The 25000-nt window shown below is 45.8% G+C and overlaps 1 protein-coding gene across 2 annotated transcripts in view; it reads right to left on the bottom strand.

Moving 5' to 3' along the window:
• Positions 1 to 25000, bottom strand: part of pcxb (pyruvate carboxylase b) — a 136807-nt gene that overhangs the window by 448 nt on the left and 111359 nt on the right. For both annotated transcript variants that reach the window (XM_035519670.1, XM_035519671.1), the window contains exons 17-21: positions 15059 to 15303; positions 11301 to 11480; positions 4580 to 4828; positions 2973 to 3113; positions 1 to 2018 (exon numbers count right to left, since the gene is read on the bottom strand). The exon at positions 1 to 2018 is cut by the window's left edge and continues 448 nt beyond it. In XM_035519670.1, coding sequence (XP_035375563.1) covers positions 1767 to 2018; positions 2973 to 3113; positions 4580 to 4828; positions 11301 to 11480; positions 15059 to 15303 — 1067 coding nt within the window. In that variant the 3' untranslated portion in view covers positions 1 to 1766. The remainder of the gene's footprint in view (positions 2019 to 2972; positions 3114 to 4579; positions 4829 to 11300; positions 11481 to 15058; positions 15304 to 25000) is intronic.

The raw sequence follows: 25000 nt of genomic DNA, 5'->3' as shown, positions 1-25000 counted from the left end.
ATACTTCTCAGGAAAGCTCACAGCCCAAACCGAATCAAAGGCAAGGTCTTCTGTCTTTAAATCTGACACTTCAAAGAGTCTCTGCGCTTTAGCACATGTCACTTTGTCTGGTATCCCAGGCAATCGCAAAGGCATCTTTACATGCTAGTGGCTAGTGTACGTACACACACACACACACACACACACACACACACACACACACACACACACACACACACACACACTTTTGGTTTGAGCCAAATTCAGGCCTTGTGGTATAATGAAAAGCCATTCAATATCTTGCCCAATAGATATAGATTTCTCTCCCCCCTCTGTTTCTGTCTGTCTCTTTCACCTTATCTTTCTGCTAAGCCCTCAATATGCAAGCCAGTGTAAGACACTTAAGCCAAAACCTAGCGTGCACCCACAGGCCCTTCTGCAGCCTCTCTGTTTGAGAGCGCCGGTGTCCGGGGGCTAGTTCCCCCCACTCAGCCCCTGGTGCCGCTCTGCGCAGGGGCCACACACCCGCCGTTTCCATAATGTTACAGTTTTACATTTCCTTTCACGGCCGGAGTGATAGATTGAAATGCGACCCTCTTCACAGAAGCATCTTAAATTCAACTTAAAAACAAGGAGTTGGATTCTGGGTCAAGGGTCTAGTGTCCATTACAACACACTGCATTACGACAAAGTTCACAATGCATCGTTCATCACTTCAGTTCTAAATGAGCGAAGCCTAGCTCTGGACATGAAGATGTCCCATCATACCACACTGAGCAAGAGACTGTACCGTTCAACAGGGTGGAGATGTGGAGAGAGGATGGAGGGAGGGTGGAGAGGTGGGGGAAGGCTTTGATTGGACGACTCATTTCTAATGTGTCACTTTTGCTTCGTCTTTGCTACAGAACAGTCATGCTATTAGCAAGGAACAAGAAACCTGCAATCACTCAGCCACAGTGAGAATAATGGCAGTTTTAACAAAAACAAAAAAACACTCGATTTTTGAGTACTGGGGTGTTAAGCTGAAGTGATTGTTAGTTCTGCCCTACAATTTAAACATCCAATGTAGTTTAATTACTTGACTTTGTGGCTTTTACTATGATAATTGTTATGAAATTATCACCATAGTACTTCTGTTTCTGTGCTTTAATATGTAGAGAATTGTCTGCAGAGTTTACTACAGCCTTAAAATGGATTTTACTTTTATAGCCTTAAAATGGATTTTACGCTTCACTAACAATGCTGAAATTAAATTGGCATCCTTTTAAAACTTTGCTGTGGGGCAGGTAGAGCATATACACACACACACACACACACACACACACACACACACACACACACGAACGCATGCAAAGCTAGCATCATTTGTGTGAAAATTTGTTTATTGGTGTCCCGTTCTCTCCGGTCTGCAAAGTACATCCATGACTTTGCATGGTGACAGTATAGTCGGTGTGGTATCAGTTCTATAACCGCTGACAGAGAGTGAATTACAGTTGCGGTCATACATTGTAGATAACGGACATTCTTCGAAAGAATCTTAGATTAATTTCAAGTAAAAATGGCCTGTGGAATAAAATGTGAATAGTTTGGATAGTGCAACTCTCTAGGACTGGGGCCTACCTCAAGATTAATGGGCTTCAATTAAATAGTGATTAGGTGTGCTAAACGTTCACCAATCTCAGTCCTTTATCTCATCTGAAAGGAGTCAAGGGTCATCAGTCCTGGTGCCTCCCTGTGCTGCTTAATTTGCTGCCTGTAGCCTCTCCCCTGTTTGTGACCTTTAACCTTTACTCTGAGATTTCCAGAATCAGGTCATCCCCTTCCAGGCTGCTGTCAGCCTTGACGTAGACCTTGGCCACGGTGCCGGCGAGCGGCGAGTTCACCACCGTCTCCATCTTCATGGCGCTGAGCACGCAGAGCGGCTGGCCCTTCTCCACCCGCTGGCCCTGCTTCACTTTCACTTCCACCACCTTGCCTGGCATGGGCGCCCCCACCTGGCCCCGGACGTCCTTCAGGGCCTTCGGGTGGAAGTGCATCTCCTGCAGGGGAGGGGGTGCGGAGAAACACACTGAATGTTAGGCTGGCTGCCACCGAGCGCCGCAGGGACCTGAGCTGTTTTGTGGACAAACAAGAAATTCTAGCACAACTGTTTTAGCGTGATGCTGTCTGAGATATGCTGCACACGCTCCTTTCAGCCCGACGTCAGACGGGATGACACACATTACTCGGTTAAGTCGGAAAAAGCAGGAGCAGCTGGGAATGCCAAGGACAGGTTTCATTATTAAAACCGTTATGTTTTAAGTTTCAAGGTCCGTAACTAAGGTCAAGGCCGTCTATGTAGCCCAGTGCAACAGGTGATGATAGTGCCACTCAGTGCTTTTGGTCCAAAAACAAGCCAGAAAAGGCAGATGAGCACTTCCCTTGTATCCCTTTATCTGGACGTGACTGCCAACTGATAAGTGAAGTGGCATTTTTCACCTGGATGTTAGAGTACTTAAGCACCAAGCTGAGGACTGATAATCAGAAAGCTTGAATGACAAATTATTCTATATTCCCCATATAAAAGGTGTGAGATGCTGTATGTTGCCAAGCAACCCGATGATCTGATAGATATTTATAAAATATATATCTCAAAATATATCTGGATCCTCTCAAAAATGAACAGCATCCATAACAAAAACAAATTCAATATAAAAAAGAAACAACAAAAATAAAGTATTAATCCTTAAAGGGTATCGGGAAGGTACTTCCAGATTTGTATGAAAGTGTGTATGTGAGTGTGTGTGTGTGTGTGTGTGTGTGTGTGTGTGTGTATGTGAGTGTGTGTGTGTGTGTGTCTGTGTGTGTGTGTGTGTGTGTGTGTATGTGAGTGTGTGTGTGTGTGTGTGTGTGTGTGTGTGTGTGTGTGTGTGTGAGTGTGTGAAAGAACTGTATCAAAATGACTGGTTTTCATTGAGGAGGAAAGCAGCTTTGCTTTCTGAAAGGGTGATTACCTTCATGGCCAGTGTATCCTTCACTAGTACTGATCGCAACTGCCCATTGAGTTCAAAAAACACCTCTCTCTGGCCAGCCTTGTTGAGGTCCCCCAAGGCCAGTGCTTTGATATGTAGTGTCTTTCCTCTCTCCAGCTCAACCTGAGAGGTAGAAACCAAGAGCAACAGAGCGAGACAGCGAGAGAGAGAGAGAGAAAGAAAGAGAAGAGAAATTAAGGCAAGATAAAGTAATACACCCAAATGACCGCAATAATAAAAATAGGAGAAGAAGAATATTAAAATAAGTATTCTTGTGGGTTAAGTATAGATTGAGAGTTAAAGTATTCGATGGCGTGATAGTTATCATCTCTACTTTTAGAGCTGACTCAGGCTTCCGGGCCACCTGAGTTATCTGCAATGTTGCCGTGGTGCAGCTATTTGGGGTTTGTGACAGCATGCACATGTCAGTGACATCTTAATATAGCTTGATAACATGCTAATCTATGCTAATTATTAACATACTAATCTATGATAATCATCCATGGCTAACATCTTATTCGGCTAGATATACTCCAAGGAACACTCGGGTAATCAGACTATCAAAAGAAACCCCCTCTAGTCCCTAAGCAGTAAAGTGCTACGCATGCTTTCCCAGATGAACACTAAGGATAATATGGTCCACGTCCATACAGAAATGGCCGAAAGGGTAGAAAGAAACCGGCTTGAAGGTTTTTTAGTAGGCCGAAGTCAGCGACACTGGCAGACTTTTCAGTCCACTGCACAATGGAGGAAGCTTCTGGACTAAAGCACTCAGCAAGTTTGCTTGCGTCTAGCAGGCAGAGGCCGGGTGGCCGCAGCATGTTCGCCCGGCCTCTCTGCTCCGGGAGATCGTTGGGGCCAGGCTGCAAGCTATAGCAAGTAAATGTCACTGCAACACAGGGGTAAAAGAGAGGCTGACGTAGAGCAGCACGATGCTAAAGAGGTGTGTGCTGTGATAAGGGCCACAATCACTGAGATCAATTATTTTTCAACAGAATCCAAATTGGTCAGTGAATGCTAAGACTGCTAACAACACCAAACATCTTGTTGTTTTGGAAGATTCGAGTGAGCGCTCTATGTTAGGGTGAGCACCACTGAGCTTTTAGGCTAGCTCTCCATGCCCCTAGCATATTTAGCTTTGCTAATTAGAACCGTGCCCTGGCCGTCACGTGTGCGGGTTCATGTGCACATTTGCGCGCAAACACCTAAGTGCTTCCGATGATGAACTTAGTGCAGCACAAGGACAGGCTAGGCCACAAATCAGGACCAATATAGAGTTCCCCTGGTAGTGACACTGAATATTAAAATAGGAAGAAAGAGGAGAAGGGTTTTTGGCCAGTGGCTTGAAGGTCAAATCCCACTGTGCTGTAAATCTAAGAAGCTGCACCAGCTCTGGCATGTTCTTGTACAAGAACCGTTGAAGGAGTGGAGAACAGTAGGAAACACTCTGTCCCAGATAGAGGCATCACCCGAGCAAGGAGTATAATTTATGTCAGACAAGTAGAGCCAGAGCATGATAAAAATGTGAGCGAGAGAGCGAGAGATGGAGAGAGAGTGGGAGAGTATGGAGGTTGGTACAAACGGATTACCTCAAATTCCTCAGCAATTTTTGGTCCTTCCAGGAAGAGACGAGTGCTCAGACAGTCGACGGGGCCGAAGTTGGCCGTGAACTCCTTGAACTCCTGGAAGACTTTGGGGTACATGGCAGCTGACATCACGTCCTCGGGGGTGATGTTAGTCCCGTGGGTGGCTTGTAGGTCAGCCTCCAGTTTCTGGAAGTCCATAGCAGGCAGAGATGCGCCGGGACGGCCCTCCATCCGTGGCAGGGACTTTAGCACCTGGCACAGACGTTGGGTCGGAGTGAGTGTCTGCTGGTGGGTTATCGGCTGTGGGGCTCCAAATGAAAGCTCAAGCATAGTATATCTCTTTAAACTTTCACCTGGTGATGACCAGGAAATCTGCACCATCTGAAAGAGACCCTTTATAGTGACATGTCCAGAAACTAAATTCTGACAGATTCATTGCTCTTTAATCTCCCCCATCTGGTCAATTCCCAGCATGTTGCCATGGTAGGAAAAGTGTTTTGCCTTGATAATGTATACTATACTATTACACTCTTCAAAGGTTTTAATCAACAGTCAAGCGCAGGGTTGCGAGACATCCGTCCGGTCTTTCATCTCCCTGTCGTCCGTCCGACGGAACGCCTGGATGAACACCCACTTATCTTCCCTCTGGAGTGAAATAGTAGTTGCTTTCCAGGGATCAAAATTATTTTGGTTGACAAGTGTGATACCAATAAGACACTACTTTTGCCTACCTTTGTAACATACTTGAAATTGTAAGTCGCTCTGGAAGGAGAGTGTCCGCCAAATGTATAAAATGTAAATGTAAATATTTCAGCATGTCACTGGGTTATATACATTTCAAAGCAAATACCTTGTATTTCATTGGCTTAGCATATCACCTTGTATATCACCTACCAGCTAGCCGCAGATACTCCACGCTCTATATGACGTTTGCAGTGGTGTGAGAAAGCATAAATGCCTTCAGTTCTCAAAGAGTAGGAAAGATGAATTCCATGCCTTCTGTATACTCTGCCAGACTTAATTATGCAAACAGGGGCTCAGTTAAGTAAGAATTATTTTATATTACAAATCTCTAGGTCAAATCGGTCAGCTCTGTTAGCTAGATAGGTTATGGTTTTCGTTGTGTGTGTGGTGGTATGTGCTCTGTTGGGGGTTATTAGGTGGCCACGCTAGTTACGCTACAGTAAAGCACGCTTCTCTATGATTATCAGGCAGAAGTGATTTGAATCATTTAAATATAAAAACCCCCTCTAGACCTTGCATTCCTTCTCTAATTATTCAATACATATAAACAAACTCCAAATCTACCCAATGCACTCGTTCACAAAGAACCACATATGTCTCCTGTAATAACATCCAGTTTCACTTCAGCTACAATAAATACACCATTAACACCGTCACACACGCGCTAAAAGGAGAGTAACAGTGTGACAGACCACAGCACTGTCAAGCCCACAGAAGACCCCTGTGTGCCGGCTAAATACTACGTCTTCTCTGGGCACTGCACTTGCTGATTAATTGGGCTTGGCAGGACAACAAGTCCCAGTCTCAACGTCTGTGTATTTTCTTTCCTCAGTATTAAAACATCGCGTGAATGTGACTCACTGTTGAGAAAAATGTAAAGCTAGAAGGTACCTGGAAAATGTAGCTAGATTAGAGCATAGCACGGTAGCGGGGTGGGGAGGGGCATGGGGGTGATAAACATCCATCAGTGACTGATTGCTCAGGGATTTCAGTTTGTTATTCAGCTGAAACTTCGCGGCACTCCTGCAGTGTGTTAAAATGGTCACCCGCGGTCACACCATGCCTGGCTTTTGACTAAATCGCCTCCTGATAGCTTCCGCACTGTAGTTTCTGGGCTTAAGGAATCCCTGTTGGACGATACGTGCAGCAGGTTTGTTCTCTGTTGCTGCAGGACACATTCGCCCTACATCGTCATCTGAGAGGCAAGACGCCCCTGGATCATTTGTTTGGCTTCACATAAAAAAAATTCACTTTGTTCACTTTCGTCTCCCCTTCCTAGTGAGTGATGGCCACAGAGGAGCCAGTGGGTGGTTGTAGAAACCAACATGGCCCAACCCCCCCCAACAAACAAACAAACAAACAAACAAAAAACGTTAGCAGTGTTTTTCGCTCGGATGGTGCTGACTTTGTACCTTGTTCACTCGCCTGCCCTGCCATTACCACATACCATAGTGGACTATTCTGCTTAAAAGCATCAAATCAAGTGGGGCAGGAAAGCAGAGAGAGAAAGAGAGAGTCAGGAGGGAGTCAGGCGAGTCAGGAGGAGAGTCGGGGGGAGTCGGGGGAAGTGATAGGGGAGTCAAGGGGGGGAGAGTCAGGGATAGAGTCAATCATTAACTGACATTAAGTCCACTGTGAGAGGCACTGAGAAAACCAAATAAACATTTCCTCTGATCCTTGATCTCAATCAAGTCCATCCATCCATCACTCGTGCCGGACATAGACAGGAGACCTCAGAAGGAGACCTCAGCGATCCCTGACTGGAGACAAGCAACAGGAAGTGACAGATCTTGAGTGACAGGCTAAATTGTCCTATCCTAGATAAACATGAAGCCCAAGGCCAAATGTCTTCAAACCAGGAAACTTATTCTGTACTACCACTTTCGTAAGTTGCTCTGGATATGCGTATCTGCTATATGCTGAACATGTAAATGTACTACGTTTTCTTTTGACTGCAGCCCTTCGAGATGTTCAGGCTACGTTCCAGACAGTTCAGGTTCCAACGCATCCATCCAGTTATTTAATGAACAGGACTGATCAATTTCCTTCGCTCGCATAACTGTATTGATTACAGGAAACCAAATAAGCGGATCTGCTCTTGTCCTCAGCCATGCTCAGGCTGGAGAGAAAGCCCATTAAAACCCGTGTGTGCCTCGTCCCAGTCCCCTAAAGCCCCGGCAGTTCCGGGGCCCGGCAGGGTGCTCGCAGGCTTCTCCGGGCTGCTGGCCTGATGGCGGCCTAAGCCTCTACCTCTCCTCAGGAACACGCCCGGCTCGGATGCAGGTGTTGTCTGCAGAGCGCATAGCCAAGGCTCAGCCTCCAGCGTGCTACTGAGCCTTTGCTGAACAAGCAAGCCGTTAGCGAGGTTCCGCTAAGCTAATGCCTTAGAAATGATACATGAAATGTGCTGATTAGCGTGCAGCAAGCCTTTCAGAGGACCGCCCCAGAAGGTTTCAGGAGCTTTTCTCTCAGCGCAGGCTGGTGACACAAATGAGTGTTCGCTAATGCTATTAGTCACACAGGCTGCAGTTCAAAGATGCCTCACACATTTCACAGTCACCCCTCGTTAATCTGATGGTTTTTAAGTCAATTTTTGTGTGTGTGTGTGCACGCAAGAATGTATACGTGATTGAAAGTAAGTGTGTGTGTGTGTGTGTGTGTGTGTGTGTGTGTGTGTGTGTGGGTGTGTGTGTGTGTGTGTGTGAGTGAGTGTGTGTGTGTGTGTGTGAGTGTGTGTGTGTGTGTGTGTGTGGGGGGGGGTGGGTGTGTGTGTGTGTGTGTGTGTGGGTGTGTGTGTGTGTGTGTTGATGATGGCTGCTGGAATCTTTAACAGAGAAGATTTGGTCAGAACTACGTCAGGGATGCTGTCGTCAGCAGTGTCAGTTCAATTGGAGTGTCGCCGTGGGTCGTTAAGGTGATTCTGAAGCTGCCTGTGGCACTGCGCACGTGAGCCCCTCACTGCGCATGTGATGCCTCGCTGCGCACATGAGGCCTTCACAGTGGATGTGAGGCCTTCACACTGCGGACATGAGAGCCTTGTTCTAGGCTCTTCAGGTTCCAAGTACCCAGGGCTAAGAGCAGAGGCTTATTCTGACTGCCTACAGCAAGTAGATGCTGTCCATTATATGCTAGCCTACATAACACAAACACAGGAATCCGTTAAGCCTCTGCCTGGAGAGGAGGATGAAGTACTGTAAACGTATGGAAGAGTAATAGCTGGGTAATGATGACAAATGATGACACGCATACTTTAAAAATTCCTCAATTATTCATCGTTTCAAAAAGACTTATGGTACTGCCTTTGTCTTGGTCTCACGTTCTGTGTCTCTGCGTACCTGGGAGAGGAATCAGTGTAGCTCTCACACACACACACACACACACACACACACACACACACACACACACACACACACTCACACACACACACACACACACACTCACACACTCACACTCACACACACACACACACACACATACACGCACGGTCTTAGAGTTTGCTAGAGAGAGAGAGTGGGTGTGTGTGTAACACAGTGCAGCTTACTACGACAGTGTACTTATAGCTCGGGCACCCACTAGCTTCCACACTGGTCCCTTGTCTACTTTAAGACAAAGTTCCTTAAGCAGCCCCACACAGCTCCATTACGCAGGGCCCGAGGGCTGCTAACATAGTTTAGCTGACCCAGCCCATTTTCAGTCAACCACAGGCCGTACTCCGGGCCCTGCGCATCAGAGCAGCGTGACGTCAGGCCTCATTGACAGAGCCGAACATACTGGTTACCACTTTATTTGTGGGAATGTGGGAGACACAACAGAATTACATAGTAGAAGACTTCTGAAGCTATTTACTGTGGTGGCAGACGTGCACTCTGAAAGGACCACTTGTACACTCAAGTGGAATCAAAAAGTATGTTCCATGCCAGGGACTTTAGGAATAAAAAGTAATAAAATTTGGCTGGAGGTCAATCCTATCAAAGGACTCAAACTCAGAACCATGCCATTTTAACAGAGGTAAAACAATTTCATCTTTGTTCATTTTAACCATTTTTAACCTGGCACTTAACCTGCCAATCACTCAGTCTTCTCTACCACCATCTCCCTGAAAACCACCCTACCCATATGAAGGAACAAACTTTACATTTGTGTCCTTGATCTGCATGTATGTATGTATGTTGTATTGGCATGTTTAACTTTATGTATTTACGTATGTATGTATGCATGTATGCATGTATGCATATCTGTATGCATGCATGCACGTCTGTCTGTCTGTCTCGCTCTCTCTCTCTCTGTCTGTCTGTTTGTATCTCTCTCCTGTATTATAAATGTGTATGTCACTCTTAGAAGGCCAGTTTCACATCCACAGGGTCTTGTATCGAAATGCCATTCCAGCTGACAAACAGCATTTGATCTTTTCATTTTGGACTTGGGTTTTTCAAAAGCGAGTGTCCCCCTGGTAGAAAGAGGCACATGTCTGCTGTCAGTAATTACTATGAGGCAGAGCGCATAACAAAGTCTCCCTCATAGCTGGGGTGATGCTGAGCGTGTGCGTGCAGGCTGGGTCTCGTCTCAGCACAGTGCCAGCTGTCCACCACTACAGAGAAGCCACTACCACTACAGAGAACAACAGGATGCAAAGCAAAAAAACAAACAAACAAACAAACAAAAACGGAACAGATGCACATAAAAAGACAAGTGCAGACTAAGCAAAGGAAAGAACAATTTGATTCTCACGTGCACACACGCGCACACACGTGCGCTCACCCACCCACACACCGTTCCCAACTGAATCACTAGTGCTAAATAAACATCAATTTCTGCATGATTCCACATAACCACCGTGAAACATTTTTTGCCATTTTGAACTAATCGTACAACTTTGCAGGTGTGCACAGTGCAGTGTATACAGTCATTGCATTTGTTATTTATACGCTCAGAACATATTGCACTCATGTTGAATCCATCTGTGTTTCAGTGGTGGGATTCAGAGTTGCATGGGGTCCATGTGTTGTCTACACTTAAAGGAGGTCTACATTTTAAAGGACTAGTTCATCAAACATCATTTCCCATGCAAGTCCTTTCCACTGAATCAGGTTTGGAGGAATTGCCCTCCTTTTCTAAATAACATGTGCAGTTGCAGTTTGTGTGACTGTATGACATATTTGTAGACAATTAAATAGACAATTATATAGTGTAAATACACAATAGACAATTCTCAGCCTGAAACAGTGGGTCTTTCTTGTCTTAATTTTCTATTACATTTTTGGTTTTATGGAACCTTCTGTACTTTTCCTAAGTGCTGCATTTACACCCTTAAATGACACTGGGCTGCGTTTACACTTGTTAAATGGCATCGGGCTCCATTACGCGGCCACTATTGCATTCTACCGCATTATACTGTCTGCACGTCGTGTACGGCATGACTTCACATGCTGCTGATTACCAAGCAGCTGATCACTAGTCTCTTGTTCTCACTTCCTCTCATCATGCCTCTGACACGCCAACAAGATTTAAAGGAAGCAAAAACGCACTGTTCCCACTCCCAAGGCATAACTGACCACGTGGCATCTCGAAAGCCAAGCCAACATTTCACTCTCCGTCACACTCAAATTTTCTTAAACAATCCTGCCTGAACAAAAAGCGGCCCAGCCAATCACAGTGGGGCATTCTTCTCCCATACTGCCTCGCTTGTACTCAACCTTGGTAAGACATGTTGCTTGTGGCAGGAGTGAGTTGTGGAGGGACTTAAGATTATAGCAGGCAGCATTTATGATACGGTCCAACGCTGAGTGCGTTAGCAGAACAATGGCTCTTTCGAAACCTGAGAGAACTCGGCACGTCCCTATTTTGTGACTGCATCAGAATGTCACCGGCTGTGTGGAGTAAGACAAGATTGGTTCATAGTGCCAATGCTTTTTGTGTGTGTGTGTGTGTATATGCACGTGCGTGCTTGTCTGGTCATGCCTCCTTTGGGGGCAGGGGGTACCTTGGATCTGAAGGGCTCAGGGAAGCCTCCATGGGGTATACCGATGTGTCCCTGCAGAAACTCCACAACAGACAGCGGGAAGGACAGCTCGTCTGCCCGCTCCTCCACCTCGGCCCGAGAGAGAGTGTTCTGGACCATGAACTGTGCCAAATCACCCACGATCTTAGAGGATGGAGTCACCTGCACAAGGGGAGGAAGAAGGAGTTAGAGTCTGTGCGTGTCTCCCCATTCGTTTACACTTCAAAAGTTACAGTGTCTTCTTGTTGAGAAACAAACAGTTAAACATGATTTTTTATGGTTTGGCAATACTGTACTTGACATCAGTACTTGATATCAGCACTGCTATTCTGAACTGAGAGAGCGAGACAGAGAAAAAGACACACACACACGGACTCTCTGCATTTACTTGCTATGCACTGACAATGAAGACCCATGGTGCTAGAATGAGGCAAGACCACGCAGCCGGTAGCGAGAACGTACACGACGAGTGGGATGGAGTTCCCATCAGTGAGGAGAAGAGTAACGAATGAGCGAGGGAATGAGGGCTATCAGATGAACTGAGAGTAGAGAGGGAGGGGTGGAGAGAGTGAGAGACAGAAGGGGTGGGGAGATGTAGAACGTTAAATGTCAGGGCCCCTTTTCATTTGCGTTAAAGGTTTGTGCTGCAGCAAAGTGACATGTCGTCATGCTGCCTGTCAGCTAATTGGCTGGGCTGGTGTGATAGGCAGTGAGAAAGTGACATTAGTATTATTAGTTATAAAAATATTAGGACAATTCTTCGATGGTATCGCACCCCCATCACATGGACGGAAGACTAAAGACATGCCAGCAGACGGAGAATCCGGAATGACAGCTCATATTAGGGTTTGGAACGGAGTCGAAGGCGATTTAAGCTTAATAATGAGGGCTAATACTTCCACACACACTTATTCACTGCTTTGTTAGAATTTCCCTAAGAATTAACTGTGTTTGTGCGTTCAAGAGATGATCGGGAGTGATTGGTATGGACTGCATTGTGGGGACCGGTGTGTGTGTGTGTGTGTGTGTGTGTCTGTGTGTGTGTGTGTGTGTGCGTGCACACGTGTGTGTGAGCGTGTGTGTGTGTGTGTCTGTGTGTGTGTGTGTGAGCGTGTGTGTGTGAGCGTGTGTGTGTGAGCGTGTGTGTGTGAGCGTATGTGTGTGAGCGTGTGTGTCTGTGTGTGTGTGTGAGCGTGTGTGTGTGAGCGTGTGTGTGTGAGCGTGTGTGTGTGAGCGTGTGTGTGTCTGTGTGTGTGTGTGTGAGCGTGTGTGTGTGTGCGTGTGTGTGTGTGCGTGTGTGTGAGAGAGAGCGAGAGTTGACCTGTCTTCTGCACCCATTTTACACAGCACTTGGGTTCCAAGGCTTTGGGGATCAAATAAGGCTTCTGAGTTTTCTGCAGAACTGCCTCTTGTCATCTTCAACAACACAAGGCTCTTGTTCAACTCCAAACATGCATTGTTTTTTACGCTTTGCACAAAACAAATAACGACATATTCTTGAGTTTCTGCCAGCAATTTTTTTTTTCTCTCTAAGAAGAAAAACCGTTACTGTGAATTATTTCAGAAAGTAATGATCGAATCACTCCACAGGGAACTGAACTGAGTTCACGTGCTCCTTCAAAGGCTCTTTGAGAATCATGCTACCATAGTCACTGGCACATGCAGAAAACCATACTGCAAAGCCTAATGGCTTTGTAGTTCCATCGTCAGCATCCCACATGCTGCCGGAGACGTTAATTTAACTCTAATTTGTTTTCTCTGAGCCTGGAGTGGACTACAGGAGCACCAGGAGCTGGTTGAGAGGCACTGAAAATGGGGCCCTGTGTGTCAGACAGTTTGACTAGGGTTTTAAATCTTGGCCCAAAAAATCCATAGTGTCTTAATTGGAAAGGGGTTTTTGTTAAGTGCCTGATAGGGGTTCTCTTCATGCTTAGGCCAAAGTTACATCAGCACCTGTTATGCAGGCTGTCAAAGTAAAGTGTAATAAGATGAGAAGAGTCAGGATTAAAATGGGATCAAATGTACTGGGAGGCAGTGGGAACACACACACACACACTCGCACACACACTCGCACACCCACACACACGCACGCACGCACAGGTGCACACACAGATGCAGGTGCATACACACACGTGCACAAAGCCAACACAAACCAAAACATTAAACAAATAATAAGAGACAGGCATCTACACATCCAACTCCTACTCCAGCCCCTCCCAGAACCCCTCGGTCATCCCCTCTTTCTGAGAGCGTTTACTCCTTCCTGTGTTATTGTGTTGCGAATCTCCCGCAGGCTAGCACGGTGCATCCGTTTGGCCATCAGCAGGCCAGCAAAGCTTTGAACTTAAGGAGTGTAAGTATGTGTGTGTTTATGCATGTTTGTGTGACTGTGTGTGTGTGTGTGTGTGTGTAAGTAAATCTAAAAAAGTAGCAACTCCGTGTACATATGTTTACCCAGGAGAGAAAGACAGTGATAAAGATGTAGAGAGAGACAGAGAGAGAGACAGTATGCAGGCAGACTGCAGGAAAGAATCAGCACAAGTCACCGGGCCAGGAAATGGAATACCAATAAATAAACAAACAAAAACAACAAGCGTCCCCACCACTTCCACTAAACCCATGAATTCAAATTCAAGTGAGAGCTGGAGTGGGAATGAGAATGAGAGGGTGTGGGGGCTGAATACCAAAAAGATGCAGATGTGTTTGTGCAAACTCAGGAGGAGAGAGGCGCTGTAATTGATTACACTGAACAGGAAGTGGGGGGGGGGTGAATGGTGAATCTAAGCATGCCAGATACATTTCGGCTGATCGGTGATCGTTCCATTCAGCCTTGAGGTTGATGGTGGTTAGTGGTTGTGCAGTGGCAAGACGCTGGAAGGTTGGATTGATTGTTGACATGAAGTTTTGTGGCTACAATACAAACGAATATGCAGATCAAACAAGCTCTCTCGCTCGCTCGCTCTCTCTCTCTCTCTCTCTCTCTCTCTCTCTCATAGGCGGTAGCTGCAGGCACTAATCAACGTTTCAGTAACAGAAAGACCGGGAGCTTATAATATTAGTCAGAATTATGGCAAGTTAACATTTTACCTCCCAGCAGCAAAGGGAAATGATGAAATATCACTGGCATACGCGTTCTATAAGGCACTGACATACCGTGAGCATCTTTATTCCTGCCTCACACCAAGAACTTAGGCTAACTAGTATTAGGGAGATTTATTGTTAATCCAGAAAACTAGTATTCCCGTGCTTGAATATAATGAATGGATGTCACGTAAAATGAATGTTGTTTGGTATTTATGTGTAATGAATGCTGGTAATTAGAATACAAACTCTGAACTGCCACTGGGTATATCCTGGGGTCTAATTTGCTTACATTTGATGTAGAAGGAAATTACATTAGGACATGGTATTTTAGATTTAGAAATCTCCACGGGAAAAGTCAGACAGCAATATCAATTTAACATAATGGGAAATTTCAGTGATTTACCCTAGGGGGGGTTGGGGTTTATATATATATATATATATATATATACACATACATACATATACACACACACACACACACACACACACACACACATAGATACATACACAAAAAGAGAGTGAGTGAGTGAGTGAGTGAGAGGAGAAACTGATATTATGATATTACATACACTCCCACTAAAACAAGGGACAGACCAGGAGAAAGCCAGACGGACAGGCAGGGACGGACAGAGAGACAGAGAGGGAGACAGTTTTACCTTGATGAGGTCCCCCAGCAGTTTGTTGGCCTCAGCGTACGCCTTCTTTACCTCCTTGAACTTGTGGCCCAGCCCCATGCTGTGGGCCTGGAAGTGCAGGTTTGTGTACTGGCCGCCGGGAATCTCGTTCTCATAGACGTCGGCGTTCCCTGACTTCATGGTGGCCGTGCAATCAAATGGAGCGTATAGGCCACGGGTCACCTCCCAGTACTCGCTGTAGTCAAAGACCTTCTCCAGAGAGATCTCTGAGACAGGGACAAGCAGACGGGTTAAAGGAGACAGACAGGGAGGCATTTTCAGACTCCAGCAAAGACCTGAATAACAAATAAAAATAAAGTTACTTTTATAAGAACATTACTCATGCATGATGTTCCACTCCAAAATAAAAGCGACTCAGTTACAAAGTTTAGCTCCTGCTCCTCTGTAGTACAAAGAATGACATTATAACACCAATGTACTTCAAAGCCTTCCATGTTATTCACAGTCTTGTAAAATCCAAACTAAAAAGTGAGTTTCGATCTTACGGGAGCTATGAACAATGGCAATGTTTCCTGACTGGTTCTATTTCCCTGCTTGGATCCCCTCAAAGGGGAGGCTGCACGTTTTGACTGTGCAACAAGAAACAAGCAACAGCCATTACATGTTCTCAGTGGCTACAACCTGCAGCAGAGATAAAACAGGACCATCAAATCCTCTGCTTATTCTCAGCACAACAGACTCATGTAAGCCTGACATATTCTAAAAAAACAATGAAAAATGGTCTCTCTAAGCTCACAAAACACACGTACGCACACACACACACACACACACACACACACACACACACACACACACACTCGCTCAGTCACTATCGTGCTGTCTTCAGCAGATCTTGCACAGTAATGCTGTTGTTGCCAGATCATGACAACACTGTTCTAATGACATGGCCTATTCCATGACAGCTTGATAGGGTCGCTACATACAATCACTCTTTATGGTGGAGATTTGACTTTGTGTGTGTGTGTGTGTGTGTGTGTGTGTGTGTGTGTGTGTGTGTGTGTGTGTGTGCAAGCGCATTTGTATGTCCAAACAAGCAGAACCGTCACTGAAGGCCTTCAGGAGCCTAACCTAATGATACTAAACAGGCTGAAATACACTAACCTCAGAGGATGCAAACACACACACACACACACACACACACGCGCGCGCGTTCACACACAAACATGCACACTCATGTTCCCGCATACACAGCACGCGGCACAAGAAGTCAAAGGAGTCCGTCCCCTAGAAGAAGGGTTACTATCAGCAGACCAATCTGTTAGTCTCCGAACGTCAGTGCACACTGTATATCGTCCCAGAAACACAACCAAAATGACAGAGGGGCGAGAACAAGAGAAAGGGGTGACCACCCAGACCACCCAGACCACCCAGAGACTCTCCAGAGGAGCACAGACAGGGGTTTCTGAAGAAGGTCGCATCCCCCTGAGTGGGAGAGGGAAGGTTAGCGAGATGGAGAGACAGGCTGAGTGAAAAGGTGCAGAGGGAGAGAGAGAGAAGAACTGAGCACAAATGAGGTCAAGGCAGAGGCAAGGCCTCGAGGAACGCGAGCAAGAGACGGAGGATGAAAACCAGAGACCAAGCAAGAGAGACAAAAGAGAGCAGAGAAGAATGGTAAAACTGCTCCAGCACCAAATCAGGGGGAGACAGAATCACACAGGAGAAGGTCTGCATTACGGCCAGCAGACAGACAGCCAGCGGTGAATGAAAGGATGTTGTCTGGGATGGGCTACCAGCAGAGACTGCCGTGAACCCAGAAGTGAAATAAACAGTAATGAAGACAGCAGGAGTTTCATTAATACCGCCCATTCGACTTTTAATTCTGTTCGCTCGCTTATGCCGACAGCCCCCAGACAGCTCAATTAACTCACTCTCTTCCATGTTCTTGTGGAGGGTGGAGTAGAGAGAAGCAGCAGGGCGGGGCAGGGCGGGGCGAGGCGGGGTGGAATGGGGGACTAAGAGATGAACAGACACCTACAGTGAGCAAGTCTCTCAACAAAGTTTCTCATAAATTAAAACCTCACGCGTGATGATGCATGTGCATGTGCATGTGTCACACGCATGCACACATGTACACTCAACCATCTTTTCACCCTTCACACACACACACACACACACACACACACACACACACACACACACACACACACACACACACACAAATGCTGGTGGCACAAAAGGACAAACAAAATAAAACGTGCCACGCATACGCCTACCATTCTTCCAGCTAATTACCTTACTTCTCGCTCCCACCCTCTCTCTCACACACACACTCTCCCTCAGGTCTGTTGTTTGAAGATCTTTGCTAACACTGCAGCTGTGATGGGTAGGAGATGTTTCAGGGACCTTGTTCTCAGTGGTGGAGAACTGCAGAAGAGCTCTGGCTGAGAGGGTTGCTGAAGAGCCTCACACTACCTCACACCCTGCCAGCTAAAGCGGGGGTGTTAAGATATGAGAGCAAGAACATGAGAGTAGCAACAGAGGTAGAAGTAATAATTAATCATTGTTGTAGTAGTACTGCTGTTGTAGTTATATTATTATCCCTTTAATATTATTAATACTTGTAGTAGTAGTGATGGTTTTTATTAATAATAATAATAATAATAATAAAATCTATTTTACCTCTTATTTTCCAATCTATGTTCTTAATTTCTTCATCAAAGCTTTGGCAATGCAAGTGTGAATAATTGGCATGCCAGTGAAATGCCACAGAACTGAACTGAGTGAGAGAGTGAGTGAGTGAGTGAGTGAGTGAGTAGGACAGAGAGTGGGAGAGTGAGTGAGTGAGTGAGAGAGAGTGTGTATAGGACAGAGAGTGAGAGAGAGAGAGAGAGAGAGAGAGTGTGTAGGACAGAGAGTGGAAGAGTGAGTGAGAGAGAGTGAGTGAGTGAGTAGGACAGAAAGTGGGAGAGTGAGTGAGAGAGAGAGAGTGTGTAGGACAGAGAGTGGGAGAGTGAGTGAGAGAGAAAGAGAGAGAGAGAGAGAGAGAGTGTGTAGGACAGAGAGTGGAAGAGTGAATGAGAGAGAGTGAGTGAGTGAGTAGGACAGAAAGTGGGAGAGTGAGTGAGAGTGAGTGAGAGAGTGAGCGAGAGAGTGTAGGACAGAGTGAGTAGGACAGAGATTGGGAGAGTGAGTGAGAGAGAGAGAGAGAGAGAGAGAGAGAGAGAGAGAGAGAGTAGGACAGAGAGTGGAAGAGTGAGTGAGAGAGAGTGAGTGAGTGAGTAGGACAGAGAGTGGGAGAGTGAGTGAGAGAGAGAGAGAGAGAGAGAGAGAGAGAGAGAGAGAGTGTAGGACAGAGAGTGGGAGAGTGAGTGAGAGAGAGAGAGAGAGAGTGTGTGTAGGACAGAGAGTGGAAGAGTGAGTGAGAGAGAGTGAGTGAGTAGGACAGAAAGTGGGAGAGTGAGTGAGAGTGAGTGAGAGAGAGTGAGCGAGAGAGTGTAGGACAGAGAGTGAGTAGGACAGAGATTGGGAGAGTGTAGGACAGAGTGGAAGAGTGAGCAAGAGAGAGTGAGTGAGTAGGACAGAAAGTGGGAGAGTGAGTGAGAGAGAGAGAGTGTAGGACAGAGAGTGGGAGAGTGAGTGAGCGAGAGAGAGTAGGACAGAGAGTGGAAGAGTGAGTGAGAGAGTGAGTAGGACAGAGATTGGGAGAGTGAGAAAGAGAGAGAGAGAGAGAGAGAGAGAGAGAGAGAGAGAGAGAGAGAGAGAGTAGGACAGAGAGTGGAAGAGTGAGTGAGAGAGAGTGAGTAGGACAGAGATTGGGAGAGTGAGTGAGAGAGAGAGTTATTTTATGATGATGATGATGATGATGATGATATCATTATTATTATTGGTAGTGATAGTAGTGGTGATGGTAGCACCAATGCTATTAGTAGTAGTAGTATTGTTGTTAATATTACTATCCTTCTTATGTAATATAATAATCTCTACTTGATATTTAGCTGAATCATTATTTAAATGAATCAAATCTATTTTACCTTTTGTTTAGCATGTTCTTAATGTTCTTCATCAAAGCTTTGGCAAAAGTGTGAATATTTGTCGTGCCAAGAAAGCACCATTGAATTTAATTGAGTTTGAGAAAGTGTGAGAGAGTGACTATGAGAAAGAGACTAAGAGAGTGAAAGAGAGACTGAGTGAGTGAGAAACAACAAGAGTATGAACGAGTGAGTGAGAATGAGTGAGAGAGGGGTAGAGAGAGAACTGAATTTTACAAAAGACATTGTAGGGGTGAACAGAAATGCTTGAAATAATGCATGTGGAGCAGAAGTGGGTCTTTACCTCCTATACATCCAACATATAAAAAGAGCAAGAAAACACAGGCAGTCACTCAATCAGGTCAAACCACATTCAGCAAAATACAAAGCCCTTCTGGCCAATCACGACTGCTCAGATCCCCACCACCTACTGGCCCAACACCTCATCCGGATCCTCGTCTAGAAACACTAATTAAAGATCTCAGCAAGTACGATATGTGGAAAAAGTACGAACATCGGCAGCACATTCTAAACACTAAACAAGTACATAAAAAGGAAAAGTCTAACAAAATATAGAATAAGTGACCACAGCCTGGACGTGGAAGGAGGCAGCTACTACAACACCTGAATGTCAAGAGAGGAAAGGTTTGCATGTATTGTGAAGACGAAATACATTTTGCCATCTATTGCCCAAAATACAAATTAATAAAAGACACGTTCTTTAAAAAGAAATTAAGAAATTAAGAATGCACTCTGCTGTCTTTGTGCCTCTAATACACTTGCTATTCCTTGTTGGCAAGCAAATCCCCACTAAACAGGGCTCAGCTTTGCATATTTGAAGAAAGGATATTTAAGAAGTGATATGATACACTCCTTTTATATACATACGCTGTGTTGATATAGTTTCTTATTGGTTTATTCACTTATTTATATATCAATTTGTATTTATTAATGAATTAAATATTTAATTCTTTTTTCTTTTTTACATATAACTTTACTTTTGTACTGCTTTGGGGAAATTATTTATTCACAGTCAAGCCAAGAAAGCATTATAAATGGGAATGGAAAGAGGTAGGAGAATGAGAGAGAGAGAGAGAGAGAGAGAGAGAGAGAGAGAGAGAGAGAGAGAGAGAGAGAGAGAGAGAGAGAGAGAGAGAGAGAGAGAGAGAGAGAGAGAGAGTGAGAGAGAGAGAGAGAGAGAGAGAGAGAGGGAGAGAGAAAGAGACAGAGAGAAGGAGAGAGGGAGAGAGGGAGAGAGGGAGAAACAGAGGGAATGAGAGAGAGAGAGAGAGGGAGAGAGGGAGAGAGAGACAGAGGGAGAGAGAGACAGAGGGAGAGAGAGAGGGAGAGAGAGAGGGTAAGGGATGGAGAGAGAGAGAGAGAGGGAGCGAGAGAGAGAGCGAGAAAGAGAGAGCGAGAGAGAGAGAGAGCGAGAGAAAGAGAGAGAGCGAGAGAAAGAGAGCGAGAGAAAGAGAGAGAGAGAGAGAGAGAGAGAGAGAAAGAGAGAGAGAGAGAGAGAGAGAGAGAGAGAGAGAGACTGCATGGGGCCAGGGATGAGATGGATGCAGTGTTCAGTGGAGGGAAGATAGAAGGTTAGTGCAGCAAAATCAGAGGGGTGGAGTAGAAAAGAGAGAAAAGATAAGAAGATTGCGTGAGTATGTGCAGAATATTCTGGACAGCAGGGTCTTTATTCAGCTTTGCAGGCAAAGAGCTCTTCTCTCTCTCTCTCTCTCCCTCTTTCTCTGTGTCTCTCTCTGGGTCTCCACTAAGTTGGAGTTGAAGAGAGAAAAGACACTACATATCAAAGCATTGGACTTGGGGGACCTCAGTAAGGCTGCCGTGAGAGAGGTGTATATAAGTAGTAAAATTAAGTACAGTTGTTGTGTATTAAAGTGAGCTGGAACGTCCCTTTCTTCCCTTAATATACTTGCACGGTGAACAATAGTATATTTCTACTGGCAAAGCAAGGACAGAAAGTTTAAAAACAGTACAGTAAAAGACAACCAGCAGCTCAGGAAGTGCAGGTGCATGGTGTCTGTCTGCTGCTGTTGGAATGGCTGGATTATTTCAGGGCCATGCAGCCAAGGTGGTGTGTTTTTGTTCTTTTGATGTGTGCGGGCTCGGTTCAGCTTGCTTGGCTAGCAGGTCTGGACAATCGCGCTCGTGCCTGGCAGGTCTGGACAGTTGCGCTTGTGCCTGGCAGGTCTGTATAGTCGCGCTTGCGCCTGGCAGATCTGGACAGTCACGCTCGCGCCTGGCAAGTCTGTATAGTCGCGCTCGCGCCTGGCAGATCTGGACAGTCACGCTCGCGCCTGGCAGGTCTGTATAGTCGTGCTCGCGCCTGGCAGGTCAGGACAGTCGCTCTCGCGCCTGGCAGGTCGGAACAGTCGCGCTCGCGCCTGGCCCGGTCCTCCATGCCAGCCTCTCAGCGCTGCCTGTTCTCTGTTCTTCCCAGATCCAGGCTTCTGCTTCCTCAAACTCCCTTTTCACTGTTTGTCAACCATCTGTAGGATTTCCTGATATAGAACAGCCTACTTGGCTGAGTGTGCAGTGACGGGTGTGGTGGAGAGGGTCCCGCACTTCTGAAACACTGAAATTTGGCTGTGATTAGATAAAGAAGCGAGTATCTCACGACAAGACGAAGACTATACGTGTTATGTCAGTATTACGCGAATCCACAGAGGAGGGCCAAAACCCCCAGATGACGACGCAACCCAGCCTTGTTGACCATGTGATTGTACCGTGTTATTCAGCATTCCATGAACATGCACAATTGTGAACTGTGTTCACAACGTATCTGTGTTTTCTTTCAATCGGGCGGTGCTCTTGCTGCTGCACTCTGATCACTACTGATGTGCCAACGTCTCTACGGAGGCGGAGGGACAGGGAGGCAGGCGCTCATCACGCAGGAGAGACACCCACTGCAGGTGGCCGCGGGGCGGTTTTAAACAGCGGCAGCCCTGCTCTTAAGGAATATACCAGCGACTTTCTGCAGCCCAAGCAGTTCACGTCTCCTGCAGGCCCGAGGCCACGGACGTCTCGGTTAGAGCGCGTGCTCGATCGAGGGGCCCTTCCGGGAGCCTGCGTAACCTCGCCCGGCTGCCCGCGCCACTGCTCTGCGTCTCCGAGCAGGCCAGACTGCGGATGGGGGCAGCCCGCACTGCCGGTTCCCTCACGGCCCTGCAGTACTGCCACTCCACCCCCCCCACATCTGCGCGTCGGGGGGCCGCATGTCAGCGTGGTACTGGTGGAGGGATCAGACTTTGATTTTTCTTTCCTCTTTACCCCTTCAGGCAATTTTATACAGAACAAAAACAAAACAAAACAAACAATCCCCCCCCCCCCCTTACAGTATATGAGGGCAGCCTCTGCTGCCGTGCAGTTTTGATGGATGGCAGCAGTTAAAATCCTACTCGGGACTTTTTCACTGTCCTGAGAAATGTGCGTTTGATGACCCCCACAAATCCTGCTTTACAATATTCCACGCAGTAAAGCCTGTAGGAGTTAATGAACGCCTACAGTGTTAAATGAACTCCTGCAGAGTCCATTGACCAGAGCAGCTTACTGTGTTGCTAAACATTTCACAATATCATGCTCTCTCTATGGAAAGTGGCTGGTAATGACACTCTGGACATTTGTCAGACTACAGGCTTTAAACAGCATCTCTGGATAATGTCTCGATTTCTTTCCCTTTCCTTACTGGGGCCACTGCCTTCCTGCCTACACTGAAGCTGCAATCGAACGTCCCTTCTCACAAATACTTTTATCTTAGCAGCTCTTATTAATCAACCCAAGTGAGCATTCCTAGCTGCACTAGTGCAGACTACAGCGGATCTGAACCCCTGGTCAAATGTACAGCACTATACCCACAGGAGCGGCCTGCTCTCTCCCCCACGGCGGAGTGAACACCCCCACAGCTTCCCGCTGACACATTATGTTCCGACATTTCTTCTGGCTCTCCTCTCACTGTATGAAGTTCTCCCTGTTGCTCCTTTATTTCTCCCTACGAGCTCGAGTGCTCTCGCGCCGCCTCCGTTTGCTCAGTCGGGCACACGGGATTGTCTCCCATGCTGCCATGCATAGGACAGGCTGCTCTGAAAGGTCTGAAGACTACACTGCCTGCTCCGTCCTTATGCTGCTGCCAAATTAACGTACTTTCAAAAGTGAACTAATGTTTACTGTAAAGTTTACTGTTAACTACTTCTAAGGTTGACCATCATTTCATCCAAAGACATAAATGGGAACATTAAGGAGCTCATCTGAAATGGGATGACCTGTCTTTCTCTCTTCCTCGCTCCCACCATCTCTCCCCCTCTCATTATTCTTTAATAGATGTGCGTATGGAAACACATCCTCAGATTCAGATGCAGACCTCTTTCTCAACATGGCTCTCAAAATATTCCAGTTACCATGTACAGTTATGTGCAAAATAACAGCAGGGTGTTTAAAACAACAGAAAAAGCTCAATCCTCATAATAGCATTTATTTCCATATACACGAAGGCACTGGGAGCACTGCACATTCAATTTCAAATGAAAACATGAACAAAATATCAATTTTTAAACTGAAAATGAAGAAAAAAGAATAATGGGCTGTTCAAAAAAATAGCAGTGTCTTCATTTTCATTTACAAACTCGAATATTTACAGTATAAAATGAAAGCTGTTTACAGATTTAGCTTTTCTGTTGATCACTGAACTAATACTTAGTTAAATAACCTTTAATTCTGATAGCTGCTTTACACCTGTGTGGCATGGAGTCAACTAACATCTGACACCTGCAAATAGATATGCCAGCCCAAGCTGACTGGACTACATTCCACAGTTCTTCTGCATTCTTGGGTTTTGCATCAAAAACAGCATTTTTGATGTCACTCCACAAATTCTCAATCGGCTTGAGGTCTGGGGCTTGGGCTGGCCACTTCATAACATCAATCTTGTTGGTCTGGAGCCAGGATGTTGCCCACTTGCTGGTGTGTTTGGGGTCGTTGCCCTGCTGAAACACCCATTTCAAGGGCATTTCTTCAGCATAACGCAACATGACCTCTTCCAGTATTTTTGATATATTCAAAGTGGTTCACGGTGCCTGGTATGCCATAAATGGGTCTGACTCCAACGTATGAGAAACATCCCCAAACCATTATGCTTGCACCTCCATGTTTTACAGTCTTCACAGTGTACTGTGGCTTGAATTCAGCATTTATGGGTCGTCTCACAGACTGTCTGTGGCCTTTAGACCCAATAAGAACAATCTTGCTCTCACCTGTCCATAGAATGTTACGCCACTTCTCTTTAAGCCAGTCAATGTGTTCTTTGGCAAACTGTAACCTTTCAACAAATCTTTTTTTTCAGCAATTGTACTTTATGAGGGTTTCTTGCACATAGTTTGGCTTCAAGTGGGCATCTTCTGATTGTTGCAGTACTCACAGGTAACTGAATAGCTTCTTTGATTTCCCTGGAGCTGATCACTGGATGCTTCTTTGCCATTCTTGTAATTCTATGATCTATGTGGATGGTAGTATTTCTTTTCCTGCCATGTGTTTTTGCTTTTGTTTGCCACTTTAAAGCATTTGAGATCATTTTAGCTGAGCAGCCAATTATTTTCTGCACTTCTTTATATGTTTTTCCCTTTCCAATCAACTTCTTGATCAAAGTTCTTTCTCTTTCGGTACAATGTCTGGAACGACCCATTTTACTCACTGAGCAAGGGCTAAAACCAGCAGGTACAACATTTTCTGCCCTCCTTCTTTAAATAAGGGCCATAATTGACACCTGTTTCTTCATAGAATGAATGATCTCACTAATTGAACTACACACCCCTTTCATTAAATGAGTCAATTACACCCAATTAGTAGCATGCATGTTATGACTGTTGATTCTGTTGGTTGCCCATTACTCAGCTACACCTAGTCATGAATTTTTCCCCATGTTGTATTA

This window comes from Electrophorus electricus, chromosome 19, assembly GCF_013358815.1.
Source record: "Electrophorus electricus isolate fEleEle1 chromosome 19, fEleEle1.pri, whole genome shotgun sequence".
NCBI lineage: Eukaryota > Metazoa > Chordata > Actinopteri > Gymnotiformes > Gymnotidae > Electrophorus > Electrophorus electricus.
This window is presented reverse-complemented; position numbering and strand designations above follow the sequence as displayed.